Source organism: Chamaea fasciata, unplaced genomic scaffold, assembly GCF_029207755.1.
Source record: "Chamaea fasciata isolate MVZ Bird 193981 ecotype frontalis unplaced genomic scaffold, bChaFas1.0.hap1 SCAF_1, whole genome shotgun sequence".
NCBI lineage: Eukaryota > Metazoa > Chordata > Aves > Passeriformes > Sylviidae > Chamaea > Chamaea fasciata.
The window spans coordinates 149,741,278-149,763,741 of NW_027094086.1; the positions used below are offsets into that span (position 1 = coordinate 149,741,278).

The following is a 22,464-nucleotide window of genomic DNA, read 5'->3' on the forward strand; positions in this document are numbered from 1 at the left end:
CAGACAAAACAAAAATGTGGCTTTTGGTTATGCCTGAGTGACATGACTCGGCTGAAAAGTATTTTATTAGTGAATTTATTGTCATTAAGACCCTTTCCTTGACCAGGGGAGAGGAAAATAGTAGCAAGCAGCTATGGGAAGGGAATCTCAGCTGAAATTCATGTTAGGAAACACCAAGGGGAGATCTGACTGTGCTGTAAAATATACCACAATCAACTCTATGAAATTCTGTGTCACATAAAAATACAGTAATATTCAGTGGGAGCTCAGTGCTGCTTATGCCGCTACACAGATTTGCTCTCAGCCCTCTTATTTTTATTGACCTGCTGGGCCTGCCACTTATTTTTACCTGCAGTTCCTAGAACGTGGGTGATTCATTTCCATTCTGTCTGGCCTGAATCGGGGCCACCCACATTTCATTGCCTCAGCCCTTTAACTTATTTATAGCTAAAAAGAGAAGTGTTACTGTTCTTATAGTACCAAATACTATCTGTGAGAAAGCTGCCAAAATGCCTTTAAGCTGGGCAAGTCCTGAGTGTGATATGGCTGTGTTCTGGTTTTATTATTTCATGCTCTGGAAAGGAAATTAAGCTCATGGAAAGTATGTGACATGACAGCAGTTGTTGCTGTAATATCGTGCATACAAAGAATGTTGCTGAGGAAACTATTCCATACTATTTTTGAAAGGATTGTCAGTGCAATTCCTTTTTTCCAAAGCAAAAGCCAACGATACAGTATTGCTTTTTTGGGGGAAAAAAAAAAAAAAAGTCCATTTTTAGTGTTTTTAGAGATAGTTTTCCAAAACATTTCCTTGATTCTGAATTGGTTTTGGTGTGATTTCAACAGGAAGAATAAAACCCATCTAGTCTCCAAAAATCTAACATTTTATTTCAGCTCTGACTTCACAGCCAAATTTAAATGCTTAGTCCTTTTAGTAGTTACTCATATGAGTTTTAACCTTTTAATTGTGCAGTACACAATTAAATCACAAGAGGAGTTGAACAACTGATCCCTCTTAGTGGATTAAAATAATACCCTGGTAAGAGAGCCAGTCTAAGACTTATTCCCACTTTTATTATTTGGATATTTCCAGTAGTTTAATGACTAATTTGAATCTTATCCTGATCCCTGTCAGGGATGTGAATTTTATTTTATTTTATTTTATTTTATTTTATTTTATTTTATTTTATTTTATTTTATTTTATTTTATTTTATTTTATTTTTTAAATGAAATGAGATTGATGCTGGAACCGGACTGACACAGCTCTGTTCTGGCTGCTTTTCCTGATGAACTCCTGGAGTGCAGCTTTCTTCCACTGAAAAAGGCTTTTCTCTAAGACAATTTATTTCAGACCATATATTTATTTATATATACATATAAAACATATAAATATAGATATAATATAATATATAATATATAAATATAAATATTTGTGTTTATATATATGTATATATATATATATATATATGCACACACACACATGTAAGAGTTACATCCTTGTGTGGGAATACTCCCTATGTCTTATTGTTTATTCAAACAAACTTTTCTCATTTAAAATTAACATTTTGTCCTTCATTTCTTGGTTAATTTTCATGTAGGAAGTCTCCAACATCCACCGGCTATAAAGAAGACCAGATGAAAGAAGTCCTAGAACTGGGTAAGTTATGTAAAGTTTCAGTTTGGCTTTGCCATCTTTTTATTGTTCGGAGCAGCTGTGGCCACATAAATACGTAGGAGTGGCTTCTTTTGTAACTCCATAGTTGATTTGGAGCAATTTCATTTGTTATAAACTTTTAGATAAGACAAAGAAATCATTAGGAAATAATCAAACAAAGGCTGGCTCGTGTATTTCTGTCTGGCTAAAACTCTATTTTCCTTTTTATAAAAACAATAAATGTTAATTTTCATGTTGATGACCCCCTAGCACTGATTGTGCTGGGGAAAACAATTCTCCCCATCCAACACTTGATTTTTTTTTTTTTTTTTATTATTTCAGTTGATGTTGAGGATGAAGAGACAACTGGAGAAGTTAATAAGACTCCCGACCTTTCAACACTCTACATGCTTCAAATAGTATCAAAGGCAATTGATATTTCTCTTGCAAAAGTAAGACTAATTATAGTAAATATAAAGAGATTTGTGAGGCTGTTATTTGATTTCCTAAGCCAAAGCTGCAGTGGGTTGCTCTGTGTTGTACTTTTGACCATGTGCTCTATTCCTGAGTATATTCCTTGTCCAGCTGACGAAGTAATTTAGGGATGCCTGAATTCAGAAAAGCACCCTCATGCACCAGCCCACTTGAAGCACAGATAGTAGCTTTAATTAATTAAGCTTTTATTATTTCCCTACTGCCTCTAGTCAGTTATTCATGTGCTTATTCTCCAGTCCCTTCAACTGACAGTGGGTTATTATTCCCCTGTCACTGTTTCTGCCTTGCTTATCTCCCCTATTCTGAGCAGAGATGACATTATTAAATACTTTTCCTTCCCATTCAGACAGAGGAGAAAATAACCTGGAGCAAATAACGAGGGTGTCTTCCAATTTAATTTCTAGCTCAAAGAGTTTGGAGTAACTGTACCAGCCCTGAGTAGTCTTTTTTTTATTATTTCCTGAACTCTGATTTAGCTTGAATACAATTTATTCAGTGTGCCTGTTGCTGGAAGGTTGTGGTCTGCAGTTGTTCAGGGCCAAAGGCTGGATTTGTGCCACCTGAAATACAGAAAACAAACATTTAATTAACATTTATCTCCCACAGGGTCCTTTTCTCCCTTGTGTCACCATTGGTTGCTCTTCCAGCTGTTAAATTTCAGGCAATGTTCTGGGATGCTTTCATGGGAAATTGTGCCCCAGACATTAGACATAAATATTTTCCAGTTCTGAGCAGCTCCCAGCATTATGAGTGGAAGGAATATGGCAGGAAAAGGAAAATATTGCTCCTTTTCATTGGGGTGTTGCTATTTACAGTATGGATGAAACAGAAGAGGGTGGTTGCACCGAGTTAGTCATTACCCTTCCACACTCCTCCTTTCTTTTCTACAAATTACTGTGTTTTGGATTTCTTTTTAAAATGGGATTTTTTTTTTTTCCTTTCTTTCTTTTATAGGAATTAAAAAATCTTCTGTTTGGCTCTAGTCTTTGTTGCTTCAGTGAGGAATGGAAAATCCAGAGTTTTACATTTAGCAATATCCCACAGCTAAAATATGGCATTGTGCAGAAAAAGGTACTGTAAATTCCTTCCTAACAGTGATCTTTGCTCTTTACACTGACTTTACAAAAGCTGTGTGTTTCAGCAGTGAAAAAAAATTAGCTTTCTAAAGACTTTTTTCTTTCTTTAAACTCTGATTACCAGTGGATGTTGTCACCTTGTCAAGTCGTGATGGGAGACTTGATGGAGGAGAATGTGAAGGAGCTGCAGAAAGTGTGCAAATATGTGTGTGTGTGGTGGGGAATTATTCACAGAGAGGAAGAGGAGCCACTGCAGCTGAAAGAAATGAAAGTTCGGTGGTAAAAGAATAAAAGAGCCTAAATCAAGGATGGAGTTTAAGAGAAAAATGATGTGTGGGGCCAAACAAATTTAAGATGCAGCTTGATCTGACTCAAAATGAGATGTAGCAAGAGTTGCCTGGAAAACTTCATGGAGATTTTTACTTCCTGAGGATATTGGGGTCAGGTGATTGATGAGATTTGGCCCTAAAATAAGAGGAGCAAACACTTTGCAGGTTCCCTGGGACACTGGCACTGCTGCTGAGCTCACCTCTCCTGCAGCCACCACCTTTCTGTAATTCTGGCCTGCAGCCACAAGATCCCAGCTCCTCCCTACAACGAAGTTTTCATCAATTTCCTGGCAACATCCAGCAGGTGGATGGATCTGGGATGTCCAGCAGGTCCCCATGGTGGCCACAGCTGGTAAAACCACTGACTTGGGCGAGCCTGGACAGGATGTGCCCAATCCAGAGACATTTTTTGGTGCTCTCTGATTCAGTGACTTCTCTGAGCTGTCCCTTTCAGCCCTACCTGAGCACCCGGCTCACAGACTGTGCTTCTCCCCTCTCTGCTCTCTGTTGCACACCTTGGTTTCACAGGCTCAGCCCAGGGACCACCCTTGTGCCATGGGGTCGTGGAGCTGCCCCCAAAATCCAGCAGATCCCTTGGAAGAATGGATCCTCCCCAGGTGCCTGATGCTTTGGTGGCAGCCCTGTGTGCTCCTGGGGTGTCCTCACAAGGTCTCTCCCCTCAGGAGCAGGGATCTGAGGAATTCAGTAAATACTTCCAGGCTCCTCTGTACAAAACACTCATTAATCCTCTGTGCTGATGCAGAAATGCTTTATCTGGCCTGAGAAAAGTAGACCATTCTACTCCAAGGGAGGACAATGGCTAATAAACATGTCATTAAGATGTTTAATTAACTTACCTCACCTAGTTAAATATTTCATTGGGCTGGTGATCTCAGAAGAAAGCTGCTTATCTTACAAAGCCTAGCGGAAAAAGGAGATATTAAATCTTAATTTAAACTCCAAAAGGAACCATGGCAGTTGTGGTCACTGGTCCACAGTAAATGTTACTTTGGGGTTTCCAGCCTGAGGAAAGGATATCTCATCACTTCCAGCCACTCACTGGCTATTAAATTCCCCCCCATGAATTCCAGTGCAGGAATGGTGTTTTGCTTAGACTGTGCCTGTTTCAGCTTATTAATATATTTCTTCCTCACTTCCAAAATTCTATTCAGCTGAACAGCTGTTCGGTTCTTTCTTGTGTTAAGATTTTGTGGTGCTATAAGAAGGTATTTAGAATAAATCCTGTCACTTCTTTTTTGACTGGGAAGTTCCCCCTAATGGACTGACACAAACCTTGCTTCTTCCCTTGATATATTTCAGATTATTCACTGGTCAGTTATTTAAATATATCTAGAGAGGCAGAGTATGTATAATATAAATGGGACATGGGAAGGTGTCAATATCTAAGATGTTTCCTAATTCCAGGAATTAGGTTATTTTCTAAGTTTCATTCTGCATTTACCTGCATTTAAATGCTTAGTCCTTTTAGTAGTTATTCATATGAATTTTAACCTTTTAATTGTGTAATACACAATTAAATCACCAAAGGAGTTGAACAACTGACCCCTCTGAGTGGATTAAAATAATACCCTCGTAAAGGAGCCAGTCTAAGACCTATTCCCACTTTTATTATTTGGATATTTCCAGTAGTTTAATGTCTAATTTGAATCTTATCCTGGTCCCTGTCAGGGATGTAAATTTTATTTTATTTTATTTTATTTTATTTTATTTTATTTTATTTTATTTTATTTTATTTTATTTTATTTTATTTTATTTTATTTTATTTTATTTTATTTTATTTTATTTTATTTTATTTTATTTTATTTTATTTTATTTTTTAAATGAAATGGGATTGATGCAGGTCCCCTTCCCTTGGTGCTGCACTAAGGACAATCAGAGAATTAAACTAATCCTTTAATCATATTGCTGTGTGAAAACAGCAGTGGTGGCTGCCCTTTCTCTTCTGCAGGGTTTGGAGAGGAGATTTTTGGGTGGCATTGTGGTGTCTGTGATGTCAGCCTTGCGTCCTGCATGTAGCCCAAACTGGCTACAAAACTGCTTTCCTTAAAATTTAGACTTAATATGGCATTTCTTGGTCGTGTGTTTTTTTTCCTCTGGGACTGATGATTTGAAAGATTCACATTTTCTTAGTTTTCTTTCTCTTCTGTGGAGAGAGAGGGAAGAGAGGGAGGATCTGAGGTGCAGAGGGCTGTACTGAAACCTGAAATCTTTGTTCAGTGATGCAGGAGGGAACTCGGGGTTGCTGAGGGGAGGTACAAGAGCAAGGCTTGTTTTCAGTCCTTGCAAAACACTCAGATTTGATTTCTCTCTGAAAATTAAACTACAGCTTGTTGGAACCCTGGAAGCTGAGGATTTTAGGCTTTCTGTGCTAAAAGGCACTGACCCTCAAGCAAGCACTACATTTGACCTGAGGCTGTGGAACAGGCTTCCAAAACTGAGTGACAGCGCTGGGATTATGGCTGTGTACTTTGAATAGAAGTGTGTGATATCACAGGGTGGAAAATTTAGGATTTAAGGCCTTAGTATATAGTAATATATATAAAGCAGGATGGAGGACTTAGAGTGTTAGCTAAGTTCTTCTTCTTTCACCTTCTTCTTCATGGGTTTGGGTGGTGTTTTGTAATCGGGTGAAAAAATCCGCATTGTGGATTACGGATATTTGGTTATTGGGTTAAAAATAAAAATAATATAGGTTTCATCTCATTATTGGACAATTAGTGCTTAAAAGACCGTGGAAAGAGTTAGAGACAGAGCCATTTTCTACCTTGTTGTCTGTAACTCACAACTTGTGAAACTGTGCTATAGATAAGAATTAATAAACAGCTGAATCCCAACATGAAAACCATGTCTCCCAAGCATTTAATCCCAGCTCTAACAGGAAGAAGAAAGAAGATAAAAAAACCACAGCAGCTCAATAGGGAGATTTTCAGTTTGTACATCCCAGATTTAAATAAAACCCCACATTTCTTTTGACATTACAGACACCTAGGTCTTTTCAGGAAAAATTGGCAGGAACCACAAAAACACTTAGAAACACTGATTTTCATTGGCTTGCACAGAACTCCAGAGCCACAGAGAGCACTGTGGAGCCATGGCTGGGAAAAGAGAGATGGAAGGATGGCTTTGGTCTGGACGGGAGCTCACAGGGGTTTTCCCCTTCATCCATCAGTGTTTTGCTCATGGAGTGTCCCATTTCCCCCCAGGGTGGCCCGTGTGGAGTTCTGGCTGCAGTCCAAGCCTGTGTCCTGCAGCAGCTGATCTTTGCAGACACCAACAGGAACAAAGACACCCGGTAAGGCACTGACAGTTCAGAAATTCTCCCTACAGAAGTAAAAAAAACCCCTTTATTTCTCTGCTGCAGCCACTCAGGAGCCTTTTGAGCTTGAACTTACTGAACTTCTTTTTGTTTCAGAGAGAGAGAGAGAAAGAAAGCAGCATCTGATTTACTTGTGTTTACTTCCCGTTGAACTGTAGGGATGTAGAAGTTGGTGTCTTACTTGTGTAATTGCTTGTGATTAACCCAAGAACCTCTACAAAACTCAAACAGCTTGAATTGAGGCCAGTGAAAATTATATAGCCTCGGGGTCCTCATGGAAATTGGATTTCAAACAAAAAAGTAATCAAGGTTTGAAATACCATGAAGTTCACCCAGTGTTTGACACTAGGCATCTCAACAGGATAGAAAAATTAAAGTTATAATGAATTTTTTTTTTCTTGTAACTGTATTTGATCATTCCTGTTTAAACTCCTTAATGGAATTTGAATTTATATTCTGTTTATTTTCTACTTGCTGTAAAGGAATTTTGCTGGGTGTTGCTGTTGACAGGGAAATTGCTTGGACTGCTATAATAATAATAATAATAATAATAATAATAATAATAATAATAATAATAATAATGTACTTGTCACGTTGCTAAAGGAACATGGGTTACTGAATTAAATTCTGGAAAAGAATGCCTCAAAAATAACTTTATTACCAGTTTTCATGTATTTACCTTTTGTTTTCAATAAGACTTTAAGTCCATTCCAAAAGAAAAATTCCACAAAGCCTCCCTGTGCCTTAAAGGAACAGAATGTTTTATAGGGAAAATTATTTTACTGGTTTGTGCTGCCACCACCTTCTTTTATTTGTGACTTCCATTAGTCTGACCTTGATTTAGTTTGAAGAGAAGCTTTCATCCTGAGATCCTTTTGAATCAAAATATTTCTCTTGTATTAAATTTTGGCCTTACATACCCATTTTTCTGCTTGGTACTGTGCAGGAAAATGCTGTGGTCTCTATTGATATTCCTTAGTGCTGTCTGGCTTACCCTTAATGTAAATTCATTGTTTGGGCTGTTTTTTCTTCAGTATTGGAAAGATACAGATACCTGTAGAGCATCATTTGTCTTCAGCATCCAGGATGGGAAGTGACAGAAATTATCCTGCAAAACTTCAGGATTCTAATTCAGATTATAAGGAGGGCAGACTTTTCAAGCTTCTTGTCTACATAAAAGAAAAACATTAGAAACTTTCTTGCAGGAGACCCAGTGCATGCTTAGATTTTATGACCAGGAATTTCCACAGAAGAATTATTTCTGGTTGTGAAAACGAAAAATTTCTTTCAGCTTTGAGAGCAGCCTTTGATCATCTGCTCCTTGGTCCCTTTGTGTCTCAGGTCATCCTCAGTGCAAATAGAGATGTTAATTTCCCTCTTGCAGCATGGTTCAGAGATCATAAATGAAATAAACTTATGTGGCACCCAAATAAGCGGATGGAGGCCAAGTTGTTTAAACTGGGTGTCCCAACTTGTGCTAGTTCAAACCTATCCTGTTTACTTGGCAGAATTTGCCTCTCCTATTTTCCTCTCTTATTATCCACATGGTTTTGAAAGATTTTTGTTTTTTAGTCATGAGATAAACACACTTTTCTTATGCTGTGCTTGCCATGGGCAGAAAATTGGAGCAGGCAGAAGGAAAGGGAAGTCTCAGAGCTTCAAACAAGAGGATAAGTATTCCTTTCTAATTCTAACCTGGATTTTCAAATTATTAACCACTTCACAGGAAGTGTTTGATTTCAGGCTTCTTCAGCATCCAAGAAATAATTATCATGTCTCCTTCTTCCTCTGCTGCCTCTCTCAGACACAATAAATTACTTGTGACTCCCGTGAATTTCTGGGTATCTGTAGTAAAACACAGACAGAGATAAGAGAAAGTTGTGATTATATTGTTTTTTTTCACTTGAAAATCTCTACCAATTATTTCCCATATCTCACATCCTTCAGAGAGGGAAACATTCTCTAAATGAACATTATATTCAAGGCAGACACTGAACTTGAAAGTCTGTTTAATTTTTTTGACGTTTGGTGTTTCTTGTTTAGTCTTTTGAATTATTAGATCTTTTACTCAAACAGTGGGAACAGGTTTTGTCCTTATCTCCCATGCTGGTAACACTCTAAAGCTGATAAAATCTGAACTTCAAAGGCTGCCATTCTTGAAGCCACTAGAGAAAACTCCAGTTATGTTCTTCTCAGGGGCATGGGATGTTTTGGCCACTTCTTCAGTCTCATGGATGTTGGGTTTATTCTCAAATCTGCCAGTTTTCCACTTTGTGACTAATGTTTTAGGTCCTGGCTTTGGGGCACACCTTATTTAAAAAGAAATACAAGCAGCATTTATTGGAGATAGTACTTTGGAGAAAGTGGGTAAAAACATTATGGGGTAGATTTGTTTAAAAGGGTTGAGAAGTAAAAACTTCAAAAAAGAAATGAAGTATGAATGCCTTTATAACCTAAAAATCATATTTAAAACATAAAAAATATCCTGTTGGAGAACATTGAAAGTTTCATTACAGATTTAAAGATGAAGTAGCTTCCCTTGTCCATTATTTGCCAGTATGGTGGTGTTCCCTGAAGCATTTACCTGCTTTTTTGTCCAAGCAATTAAAAATATGTTCTGTGGAAGAGGAACTCTTTCTTTTAGAAGATCAGGGTGTGATAACAGATCTGTGCTTATCCAGTCCCTGTGGTTGATCATACCTCATTTACTCTTCTCTTGTTTTTTATCCATTGCTTTTAATGATAAAAACAGTATTATTTTAATCATTCATTATAAATCAGAAACCAGCTTAAGTAATGATCTCCTAGAAGTAAAGACTGTGAATTTCAGCACTTCAGTTCACCTGCATGACAGGAGCAGTGCCACAGACCACGGAGACAGCAAGGTAACAATTATTTATGACTGTCATTAGGAGCAACATAAACTCATAGAGGTCTCCCAAAAAGCAACACAGAGCTGTCAACACTTGACTTTGGTGAATTAATGTCCTTCCAATGCCTAATTTCCTTCTGGCTTGAGAAGAAACCCGCACTGTGCCCAGATTTTTCTGCAGCAATCTAAAGAGAGAGTTTTTCTCCCTACAGCTCCCTTCAGTGGGTCTGATTATCTTCAGGGCCCAAGGTACCTTCTTAAATGCCTAAAATGAGGTTTCTCCTCAGAGGATGGTTCCAAAAAGCCCAGTGGTGACACCATTTGCATCTTCCTGTCGAGTGCTCTGTCAGTGCTGGGAAGTTCAGTGCAGGGTGTGCAGGGAGTGCTCTTGTGGCCTCTCATTCAGCTCTTCATTCCCAGAGAAAGGGGGGATTCAGCTCCACCTTTCCACCTGGAATGTCTCCCCAGGGCCAACACCGGCTGCCTCCTCAACTCACAGGATTTTTGGCCATCCAGGTTGTAGAAGAACTGAGGTACCTAAATAATGATTTTCTGATGCCGCTCACTGGAGCTATGTTGCTAATCATTACAAAATTGTTCTCTAAAGATGCTTTTGCTCTTTTAGGGACAAACCTGTCATGAATCTTTTTTCCCTCACATTTTGGTGCTTGTCTCTCTCCTTTATTTGCAGCTGTCTCCAGCCTTCAGAAGCTCACAGGACCAAGAGCCTCTCCTTGGCTCTCGCTGACATTCTGTGGCGTGCGGGGAGCCACGAGAAAGCCCTGGTGGCTCTGTGAGTAGGAGCAGCACTTCTAGTCACTGTGCACTGCCCTTGCACCTCTGTCTGTCCCAAATCTGCATAATTTACAGTAAAAATGCTTTGTAAGCTGCATTTATGCCACCTAAAATGGCCTAAGGAGCAATGCAAAATGTAGTTTCCGCTTCCCCAGCAGCTGGGACAGAACAGGTGAAATACATTGAAGTTGCTGTGAAAGATCCTGGGGATTTAACTGATTGTGGGGATCCTCCAAAATCTTTTTATTGAGAGTTATTTTTCCAGATGCAACATTCTGCTCCTGTATTGCAGGATATTCCATTATTGCTGGAATTCAGCTCCTTTTACTGTATTTGCCCGCTTAGTTTATGCAATGCAATTATTAGGCTGCTTGTACACAAAACATGTGACTTTCAAATCCCTAGCTTTGGCTGCACTGAAACCTAAAGGACATTTTTAAGTGAGTCAGATTTTGTGGCCATAATTAATTTCCTTTATTAGATCAACTAAGATAGCTTCAAAATAGCAGAGCGGGACACAGAAATCCTTCGTTAACCTGAAATAGAAGCAGCAAATTCAAAGACATTTCAAATGATATTTCGCATATTTTACACCTCAAACCTGCTTCCTCTGTGATATTTTATATATGTTCTTCTGCTTGTTTGAATGTCATTGCTCTAAAAATGTTTTTCAAGAAAACTGTCATTAACATCCTAAACTTATATTTATCCTCTTTCTGTATGGAGAAACTTGTAATTCATGTTGGACTGAGAGAGCACAGCACAGATAAAGTGTTTGTTTCACTGATACAAGTTTGGTTTGCAATATAAACTTACTTACAAGAAATCTTTTTTTAAAAAGTCGTTGGAAATAATAATAATGCAAATCTTTGGCACATCATTCAGCTCATATAACATGTTGAATTCTCTCTAATGCCATTTTCTTCCTTTTAACATGAGTTTTGTCTGCATATCCCCTTCAGGCCATCAGGAAGACAGCAGTTCACTCCCACAGGGAAATACAAGGCAGATGGAATCCTGGAAACTGTAAGGCTCTGTGTGACTCCTATTCTCCAGATCCCTCTTTCTTGCTCTCTCCATTTCAGTTCAATGAATCTGATTTCCCTTGCTCTCCTAACACTTCAAAATCAAATTAGTTATAAATAAAAATAAAATCCTGCCTGGCTCTGAGTTGTCCCCGTGGCTGTGGGCAGTTGGGCTCTCTGAAATCCTTTTTTTTTTTTTTCCATTTTTCTTCCAAACCCAAAAACTCTGTCCGCTTTTAACGACGCACAGTAAAAATGAACATGGGCCCTTTCAATTTTCATGAGCATGAAAAGGCACTATTTTCTTCTTGTCTTACACAGAATTCTTTGCCTTTTTTTCCCCCCTCCAGAAGCTCCAAATGGCAGAACACTTTCCAGTTATGCCTTGTTTCCATCCGAGGCTCTCAGATGGCTTTGCAAGCAGTGGTACCTCCAGCCAGGCTTTAGTGGTTGCAGGAAATGTTTTTGGCCTCCTAAACGGGGGAATGGATGTCTCAGAAAAATCTGAAGATGGAAAAACAGGCAAAGAATATTGAAGTGAGGGCCTGGATCTGTGAGCTCTCCTGGATTTCATGTTAAATAGGAATACTCATATTCTCTGAGTGTGATAAATGCCTCACTATGTAGGTACAAACCCCTGAGCTTCTTGCCCATCCTGTGTCTTCTAAAGCTTCAGTATTCCTCTATTCTAGGAATTGTTTTTCATTGCATAGACAATACCTAAAATTGAATCAAAGTGTGTGTTCAAGAAACTTAAAAATCATCAAAAGGCAGCAATGAAAAATTCAGAATATGTGAGGAGCTGAGATAGAATTCTATGCCAAATGACAGCAGTAAGAGATAGATTTCATTAGGTCTGTATTTCTTTTTTTTAGTTCAGATCTTTCCAGGCAGTTTCAAAGTTTTGGTTAGTTCATTTCAGCTTTCAGGTTATAAAAATGAGTTGCTGTTTTTTTAAGTCACCTTTTTTTCCTTCTTGCATTTCTTCCCAGCTAATACTTCACAGTGCCACGAGATACGAGGATCTGGTTGTATTTCTACAGCAGAATATTCACCAGGTACTGTGTTTAGTTATATGTTAATGAAGCAAATTATGGTTCAGCTGCCAGCCTTTGTGTCTATTAGTCTCACACAATGTGCTCTGAACACTGTTTCTAACACTCTGTGGTCTTGTCTTGCATTTTAACAAACACAGCAACAAATTCAGCAGTAGCATAAATCACAGCAATTCCTTCTGCCCTCAGTTCCATTTGCATTTCTGGAGGACTGGGCAAAAAATTTATACACAGCAAACAGAAATAACACCAAAATCCTAGACAAACCAACAAAATAACACCAAAAGAACACCCTTTTCTTTTTCAGTTTGAAACTGGTCCCTATGGGTGCATCCTCCTGACTGTGTCTGTCATCTTATCAAGATCCATCAACCTGTGAGTGCCTCTCTAGCCTTGTTTCATAAACTGCACAGCAGAGTGAGCTGTGAAAAGTGAGGGAAAAAAATCCATGTGTGCTTAAATCTCTGGCCTTTTTAACCTGTTGTGGTGTTTGCTCTGGTAAATGTGGGGGAGTTATGCAGATTTACTCACCTAAGCTTGGCTTTTCTTGTTGTATACCCACGCTTGTGTGTATAATCATAAATATATCTCTATCTATCTATCTATTGTAGTGATCAGTCCACCACATCTGGTATCAAACACTCCATCTAAACATTAGGTATGATGTCTGAGGTGGTTTTCTGTTCTCCCTGCCTTGCCAGTTTAAGCAAGACTCGTTTAAAGGGTTATTTATTTCTCATTCTTGAGGTATCTTAGGTAGGAGGGAGTAACCTCACTGTGATGACTGCCCCAGTCTCTCTTGTCAGTGACAGTGACAAGGAAAAGCCAGAGTAAAGTGGATGAGGCAGCTCGTTTTTCGGTGGCTGTAAGTAATGTGTGACAAATCTGGTCTCAGTTTATTGCTGTAATGAATATTCTGAGCTCTAATTCATGGAAAGTCATCATAACCTCTTTAAAAACCCACTGAGGCTTGCCCAGGCACAGCGGCATTTAATTGAGCTTTTATGTACAGACTGGAGGTGTTTCTGCGGTGCTGTGAGTGTCAGTGGGTCAGAACACAAAGGCTTCCTTCGTTCAGTCAGATTTTCACTTCTGTGAAAAGCCCCAGGAGCAGGGGGAAGCTGCTCCCTGCCAGTTTGCAACGACGAGTGACACGGAGAGAGCAGCTCCACTTGAAAGCAGCACGTGTCTGATTTATGGAAGCTTTTATTTCTTCCAGCACTGCAGTGTCCTGACCAGAAACAGCAACTGAGTCCAAATTTGAGATCCACAATCAATTGCTCACCTGCTGGGATCCCAGCGAGTGTTTGCAGATCGAGGTTTTTTTTGGATTCTTATTGTAATTTCTTCCTTTCTTTTGCTTGTAGTAACACTACAGCCCTTGGCTTGACTCCACTTTTGTACTCTGTCACAAACGATGTGATAATTTCAGGGTATTTGCCATTTATTCTCAAAAGATCTCTTTTTTTTCTTAGCTGATTACAACAGAGAGGTTCAGATTAGTAAAGTTACTTGTGCAAGTAATGATCTGTAGGTTCGTAAGTGCTGCTGTCTGCACTGCTTTGCTTGCTGTAAAATGATAAATATTCTTTAATAATTTAAGCAAGGATATATTCTCCCTCATCACCTCCCAGTTCCTACCAGATGGGTTATGACAAGGCAAATCAATCATCTGTGTTTTTATTTGGGGGAGCTGTGTCTAAAGTGAACGTGGCAATTCCTTATGGTGCCTGCTTGCATTTTCAACTATCTAAATATTTTTACAGATCTGATGCAGAATGTCAGAGCAGTTTATGAAGTGCAGGTCTATTTTGAGGAATTGTCACAATTTCCTCACAAAACTTCATTTTAAAGTACAGTTTCTCCTCTAGCTTGTACTGTGTAAGACACTGCATTAGTACCTATCTTTTGGTACAAGAAATGGGACCTTTTTTTCTGCTTTTAAACACAATGGAAAGTGTTTCTAGACCTTTGCACAACTTTTCCTTAAGAAGTGCAAACTGAATTTTGTTTATGTAATCTTCAGCAATCGATTTAGCTGCCTATGTCACCGTGCTTCTCTAAGGATATTAAAAATATCAAGGCAAATAACTCTTGTGCTGATATCCTCAAGAAATATGTACCATTCAGAGAGTGTTAGCAGCATGGTGAGCAATTATTTACATAACTGGCATAGTTCTGGATGAACAGCTGAAGACAAACAGGAGTTGGTGTAGAGAATGGAATTTTCAGCCAGTAATAGATCTCCATGGGATTGTTCTGTCCTAGTTTGGGTTGGTTTTTTTTTTTTTTTTTTTTTTTTAACACAAAAATCAGCAGGTTTTTACAACAGAAAACTCCATGGAAGTTTCAGTTTTCTGGATTTTTGTGTGCACATTGCACTGAAAAAAAAAAAAAAGATTATTTGATTTTAGTTGAGGGGTTTACAGCACTTAGATTTTTCCTGTTTTGAGTGTAATTATCTATCTTAATGATCTTTATTACCCAGAGAGATTGCGGAGTCTCTCCCCATCCCTGGAAGTGTCCAAGGCCAGGTTGGGCAGGGCTTGGAGCAGCCTGGGACAGTGGAAGGTGTCCCTGCCCATGACAGGGGGTGGCACTGGATGGGCTTTAAGGTCCCTACCAGCCCAAACCATTCTAGGATTCTATGATTTATTTACTTTCAATATAAGTTAGTTGCATTTAGGCCTTTGAACTCAAAAAAAGAGAAAAAAAAATCATGATTAATTTGACTTTGTTTGGGTGTCTATCTTAGAATGACATAAATCATCTCCTGAAGTGCTTGGTTATCTCCCCTGCAAAGTGAGAAAATCTAAATAACCTACTCATAAAGAGATTTTACACTGTAAATATCAAGTTGTGAAGTCAAATCTGTTTTTTAGTGACAGGTCAGGGAAAAATGGGAGATAAAACCGTAATAATGCAGAGCTTTATACAGGACAAAACCAGTCTCAACTGTACTCACCTAGTGATGAGCTTTAAATTGGCTGTTGTAAAAAAAGGAGAGAAATTCTGGCATTACGACTAAAATTTTAATTATCTGAACACATCAGTTCAGTTTTCTGTGATAGACAAGAGATAAATCATGTGTTGAGAGTTCAGAACTGAATAAAAACACATTAATGTCTTCATATAAATACATGATCTTCCACATTTTATCTTGCATGTGGTCCTGTCTCCCCAGGCCAGTAAAGTCACATTAATACTAGATTAGAGCGGAAGACAAAAACAAAGTTTCCCTTTAATTTGCACAGATTAAAAAAAAAAAAAATTAAATAAAGGGGAATAACTTGGAGGTAGTCAAAATCCAGACACCCATGACAAGGTTGAATACATTATTCCTCAGAGTCCAAAAGCTTGGGTGCACTCAGGGCTTTGATGTTAAAACAAGCACAGTTCTAATTTTTTCCACAGCATAAATAACTTTCAGTACTGGGAGGTGAGGAGGCCAAAAGTATCAAGAGGTTCAGGTAAATTTAAGGCAATTAATGGAATGGGCAAGCTCCAGTATCCCTAAACCTCCTGGCCTTGATATTATCCCCATGCCCCCCATTTTTATGTTCTGCCTTGATGTTTGCTGCTACTTTTGTGGTCCAGCTCCACAATTTTTACGTTGTTACAGATTTTCCCTGGCAAATGGAAATCCCAGCTTTCAGCCAGGTCTGCTGGGCAGTTGCTCTAAAATCACTGGCAATCTTTAAGTATTTTTATTTCAGGGGGGACGCATGCCAGGAAATGCAGAGAGTTGGTGCTGCTTTGTAGATTCTGGGTAATGAGTTTTTCGTGCTCCAAGCACTAATGATCATCACTGCCTGAACTGATAACAAATGGCCAGAGAGGAGTGAGAATTCCTGAGGAAGTTGCTGAGAACGCGTTGTTGCTTCTGGTACAGGAAGGAATTCTGCCTCCTAACAATTGTAACCTGTTTTTTTTTTTTTTTTTAAATAATTATTTTCATTTTAAACAACCAGTGAAAATCTTTTTTAAAAAGTCTTATTATAGCAGCTCAGGGGACTAATCTTTCTGAGTGTGCAAGATGTGTACTGGGATCTTCATGCTGATGAGAGCTACAGGATACAGATAAAAAAATACAGATATTTTCCATGCATGGGAGTGAGAATGAGTTCAAAAGTTGGGCTGCAAGCCCCCCATTGAGCCTCCCCACTGAGTGCAGGAAAGAAAATTGTGAATATTCAGGAGTGGTTTTAATGACAACTGGAGTGATCCCCACAGTCTGACTGGATTTCCAGCCCGCAGTGGGACTGCAGCACAGCTTTCGCTGCTGGGTGCTGCCTCATCCTCACCCAACCCTTTCCCTTCCCTCACTGTGCTTACTCACGCAAAGCCATTCCTGGGGTGGGATGTGGCTCCTTTGGATGCACTCACTGGATCCTCAGCTTTCTTTAAATTCCAGCTCCTCACCAACCCTGTTTCCACATTTTTCCTAATCACTACAATAACTGACTGCATAAAAGCATCTTTACCCCAGAACCCATGAGAGCAAAGAACACGTGGAAGGAGAAAATTCCTTGGGTGGAATCCCCCTGTGGAAAATCAGTGTACTGGCCACTTTCAGGCTAACCAGGGGACAGTGCACAAAGCCTAGTCTGAAACACAAGGCTCACTGTGCTGCTCCCAAGTCAAAATGCCACTGTTTGCATCACTTTTGTCAACTTGGGGATACTTCGCCAGTTACGTGTTCCTCTCTGGTCAGGATTGGTCACTGGGTGTCTTTTCCATGTTTTCCCTGAAGTGCTTCTGTGAGAATGAGTAAAACGATGGCTTTAGCTGTGGGAAAAATAAAAAAGGAGACTGATTCTGCAAGTCAAGAGGAGGCTGTGTACTTCATTAGGGTTGGCTGCTCATAAACCTTGGGAAATACACGTCAACATCTTCCTCCTTGTTGTGATCCCACAGCTCTGTTAACTGCACTTCTGTAGTCCTCACTGCTCCAGAAAAGGGTGTTCAGACCTGTTTCAAAGTTATCTGTGTTTTTCCCATTTTGTTGTTGGGGAATTTTGGTTGTTTGGAGTCGGTTGCTTTGTGTGTTTATTTATTTCAAACGCCAGTTGTTATTAAATCAAATAAATCACATTATGACTCCTTATCAGTGTGGGATTTCTCACACCCAGTGACTCTGTCCTTGATTAATACCAATCCCCCTCATTCTCTGAAATCTATTAATGAACGGTTTTTCCCTTGAGGGAGTCGAATGATTAAAATTATGTTGTGCTGTGCACTTACTCTTCATTCCTGTGATACTATTTGACCTGACTGGAGAAGTTAAATCTCCTTAATCTGCCATTCTAATCCACCTTTGAAATAAAAACATGCAGAAGCACCAAATCATGTTAAATGCTGCCCTGTACCCTGGTATCTGTTTATCACCTTGGGTTTACTCCTGTAATCATTTGTCCGGTTGCAAGCAATCCTACAAGCATTTTCCTCTTCTTGGCCATTGGGAAACTATTTTTACCTTTTTTTTTTTTTTGTAGTTTTAACAGGTCTGTCTGCCTTTACTCACCAAGAGAAGTTTTTATAGAGATGTGTAGCAGGAAATGATCATTACTGCAGTAATCTGTATCAAACCATTTTTTAAAATATCCTTTCCTATATCCTTTCTGAATCTTTTACTGTAAAATAACCCCAATTCCAACACGTAACTGGACTTAAATCTCTTTCAGTCATGCAGGAGTTTGAAAAGGAAAGTGATGCTCTGCTGGTTCATGAGTTGTGGGTGGAACAAAGGGTCCCCCACCCTCTATCCACTTTCCTTTGCTGACACCTTTTCCTGTCCCAGAGCCAATCTCCGATTTGGAGTTCCCCTGAAATTCACCTTCTTTCCTGATGCTGTTGGCTGAAGAGAGGCTTTCTGTGAAATACCCATTTGGCTGGGCCAGGGGTAAAATTCCAATTCCAACTTGGCATGAAGGATCCAATCACTTGGGGCACTCCCAGCTCTTGATGGAAGTAGATTTTTCTGTGAGCCAGTTTTCTGGGAAAACCTTCTCAGAGGTAGTTTCCCCTCCACTTGAGAGTGCCTGGGAGACCAACAGCAGGGGGAAATTTGTGTGGGTTTTCACTCAGGGCTTGCAGTTATGTAATATAAATAGATTGTCATCGTGTTTTTTACAGCTTTTGGTGTTTGAAAAAGACAGGGAAGCTGCTGCTTTTGAGGGGAAACAGCTGTCAATTATGTTGCAGTGCTGAAAAACAAGGGGGTGGACACAACTTCAAAAAAAACAACTTGAGAATCTCAGAGCTTCCAAAAGTCATTTGTGCTTTTGCAACATGAGAGAAGCAAGTTAGATTTACCAGGAACAAGGGGAGGAGAAAATAGGAGAGATTTTGTGGGATCCAGAGCAATGCAGGGGTGAATTGAGCCCTTTTTATTTGGGGTGAGTGAACTTCTGTGCCTCCTGCTCGATGGGTTGCATGCAATTCCTAATTTTCAGGACCTTCCCTGCCTTTGAGGTTCTGTTGTGGGAATTGGACAGAGGCCCTTGTAGCCAAAGTGTTCACTGGGAAGGAGCTGCTTGCAACATTAATCAATTAATAAATGCAGAATAATGAAGCACAGCTTGTAACTGCTAAAAAGGTAATAAAGAAGGGAGTTTGCTTGAAAGAATTTAATGTTTTTTTCCTTCAAAAAAAAGGCAAGAATAGAGGGATAATCAGTGACAGCCTTAGCAATATTTGTGGGAGGATGTGAGAGCAAGATTTGAAGCTTTCTGCTTTCCAAAGCACAAAGGGGATAGGCAGTGGAATATATTGATGTGTGAAATGTCACTTTCTACTGCTTGAGAGAGAGGGGAGCCAGGGACAAAAGGTGGTGGGACAAAGGGGTTTGGAAGACAAGATAGAGGAGAGTAGGGTCCCCCTCGAAAGAAATGTGTAGGATTTGCCAAATAAAATGTGAATATAAATAAGCTATTTAACATTGTAGGTAAGGAATGTGGCCCAAGTGGAAATGTGACCACGAAGGCAAAGAAGAGGAAAGGTTGAATCACGTTTGAGGGTGTTTGGAGGACAAGGACCAAAGGTTATTGGTAAAGAAAAATGAGTTAATGAGACTCCGCTCAGGAAAAAAAGAGAAGAATCAAGAAGACAAAGAGGTTGTTATGCTCGTTGTTTGTTGTCTTGATAGGTAAGGGACTGGGGAACTGAGAAACAATGCCAGAAATTATAAATGGGGGAAAAGATGGAATTTGCCCAGGTAGTTGAGACATGTGACTCTTGTCCCTCTGGTAAGGAAATTGAGGAATTTCAGCTGTGTCACCAGCTGGGTTCACAGAACAGAAGTGGAGGACTAGAGACTGAGTGACAGCCGGTCTGGTGTGGATGTGCAGCAGGAAGGTCACTTGTGGGAATAAACCCAGATTGCTCCCCTGACACTTCCAGCTCCTTGTAGAACACATCAGGAGAAATCATAAAGCTGAGGAAATGAAGAAAGAGAAGATTATTAGCTCATTCTCTGGGGAGTTTTTTACTTCTTAAAATAGTGCAGAGGAATGAAGAAAGTGTGGTGAGCAACAACCTTCTCTGTCATCAGTGGTCAGAGTCCTGCTGTTGAAAAATGGACAAAAAATATGGTTCAGATGAGGTCACACCTGGGGAAATGAAACAACAAGTGATTTCCTTATCATATTAATACAAAGATATCAGGAAAAGACGTGAGGTTTCTGTGTCGAGTGGAGGTGGCTGATAGCAGGAGTAATGTAAAAAATGCTCCAAGTCTAAATTAGCATTCTGCCTTTCAGTAAGGAGAGCAACATGGTGCAAAGTCAGCATGGCTGATTGGAAATTCATACATAATAACTAAATCAGATTTGTGAGAGGTGGAATTTAACCTAAAAAAGTGATAATGGCTACACAACGGGAAGGGAAAAATAAACCAGGTGTCTTTGTACCTGCACCTCATTCTGAAATTTATTCAGCACTTCCAAGCTTTCTCTTGCTTTGCCAGACTTTATGAATGGACCTGATCCTAAAAGCTTACCTTTGTCATGCCTTTTTAAAATGTAGAGTAATTAGATTTGAAGTTATAGGAGCAAATGGGGAATTGTTAATTAAACTGGAAAAAAAAAAGAAAAAATAAAATAGAATAAAATTAGTTAATGAAGACCTAATAAGAGATTTTTTTTTTGATAAGTCAAATGAAAAATCATTTACTAATGTGAAAATAAAACATCTTTTATGAATTCTAAAGGTGATAAGGGAAGAGACTCAGAATGGTGGTGTTGGCATGGGGAAGGTGACTGATGGAGTTTGTCAGTGATCAGTCGGGGATCAAAAATGTTTTATTCCCTACAATAATGCTGGAAAAAGGGAGTGGTGTTCTGATGAAGTGACCTGATGACTGAAAAGCTGAAAGGCCCTGTCAATACAGAGAGAACAAATCGTGCTGTAAAAACGATCTGGCTCAGCCTCATGATGAGGGCAATAAAAAAGGAATTTATTTTCACTACAGAAACTGCAAGGTCTTGTAAACAGAGACTGCTCACTACTGTGCTGGGGGGGTTCATCAGCTGTGAGTGGCAGGATGAGGAGCAGTAGAGCACACAGTGACTCTGAGCCAGCATTAAAAAACAGCCCTGGATCTGCTCTCTGGGTGTATCAGCATAAATAGTTTTAGGAGGTGAAGAAATGTTAATGGACTGTGCAAGGCACTGATGTGTCCTTAGAGAAACACCGTGTCAGGCTGGGTTCACACGTTAGAGCTGGGGGAAGTGTAGGAAAAGCACAGAGCAGGGGAAGAAGGAATCTGTTTTGCCAAAGAAGAATTCTAAAAGAGCTAAAGTTTTTTTAATGTTTTCTAGCCTTAAAAATAGCAAATTTTGAGGCGGGACGTAACCATTTGCTAAAAACTGTGATGGTGGTGGTTGTAAATATACAAGAAAGGCGGAGAAAGTTATTTAATTTATAAAGATCAGTGTCAGTACAGAGTGAAAGTGCATCAGTAAACAGCCTGTTGAGTCAGTAAACCTCATCAAAACATGAGCAGATTCCAGGTTCCTCAGCTACCACTGAGAAAAGTATGGAAAGCCAAGAAAACAAGTAAGAAATGTGGATTGCTGTGAAAGAGAGTAACTGGCACGCAGAGAACATCATCCTCTCTTCTCCCTCTTCACAATTCTGCTTTATCTGAGCATGGGATATGGCTGTAATCCACCCCAGGGCTGATAGAAACATGGAATGTTGTTCTGGGTAGAACCTGAGGTTTGTGGGTTTAACTGCCCCTTGAGTCCTGTCCCTGTAGGGTCAAGGAAAGGCTCTGCAAGCCTGTTAGCCTGTGTTTGATAGGGAAAAGATAGGAAAGTCTCTAAGAAATGCAGTGAAGAATCATTCTGCTGGAATATTCTCCATCTTTCCAGCAGTAATTCCAGGATTTCCCAGGCTGGCAGTTGTGTTTTTTAGCCCTTGATGAAACGTGTCCTCCACGGATTTCTCTAAACCCTTTAATCCTTTTGGCCTCCACAGCCCCTGTAGCAATGAGCTCCTCAGTGCAGAAATGTGTTTTGTGAAAGAGTTTCTCCTTTTTTATTTTTCGTTGAATTGCCCAGCAAATCTAAGGAGTGCTGCGGAATTCGTGTTATGAAAAGTAGGGAGCAAAAGTTCCCTAATCATCTCCTTCCCATCTGAACATCTCTTGGAGTACATCAGTTGTGTCCTGCTGTTAGTGAAATGATCCTGGGCTCTGTAGCCTCTTCCCACAGGAAAGCTGCTCCAGTTTTTAACTGTGGTTCCTTCTGACTGTCAGAAATTCCTCTGATCCTACAATATCTGCATGCTCAGATTCTGTTGAGCTAAAATCTGTAGTAAATC

At 39.5% G+C, this 22,464-nt stretch overlaps 1 protein-coding gene across 2 annotated transcripts in view; it reads left to right on the top strand.

Moving 5' to 3' along the window:
- MINDY4 (MINDY lysine 48 deubiquitinase 4) overlaps positions 1–22,464 on the top strand; it is a 68,455-nt gene that overhangs the window by 17,303 nt on the left and 28,688 nt on the right. For both annotated transcript variants that reach the window (XM_066201686.1, XM_066201695.1), the window contains exons 6-13: positions 1,600–1,658; positions 1,998–2,107; positions 3,105–3,221; positions 6,780–6,868; positions 10,456–10,557; positions 11,522–11,585; positions 12,577–12,642; positions 12,947–13,014. In XM_066201686.1, the coding sequence (XP_066057783.1) occupies positions 1,600–1,658; positions 1,998–2,107; positions 3,105–3,221; positions 6,780–6,868; positions 10,456–10,557; positions 11,522–11,585; positions 12,577–12,642; positions 12,947–13,014 (675 nt within the window). The remainder of the gene's footprint in view (positions 1–1,599; positions 1,659–1,997; positions 2,108–3,104; positions 3,222–6,779; positions 6,869–10,455; positions 10,558–11,521; positions 11,586–12,576; positions 12,643–12,946; positions 13,015–22,464) is intronic.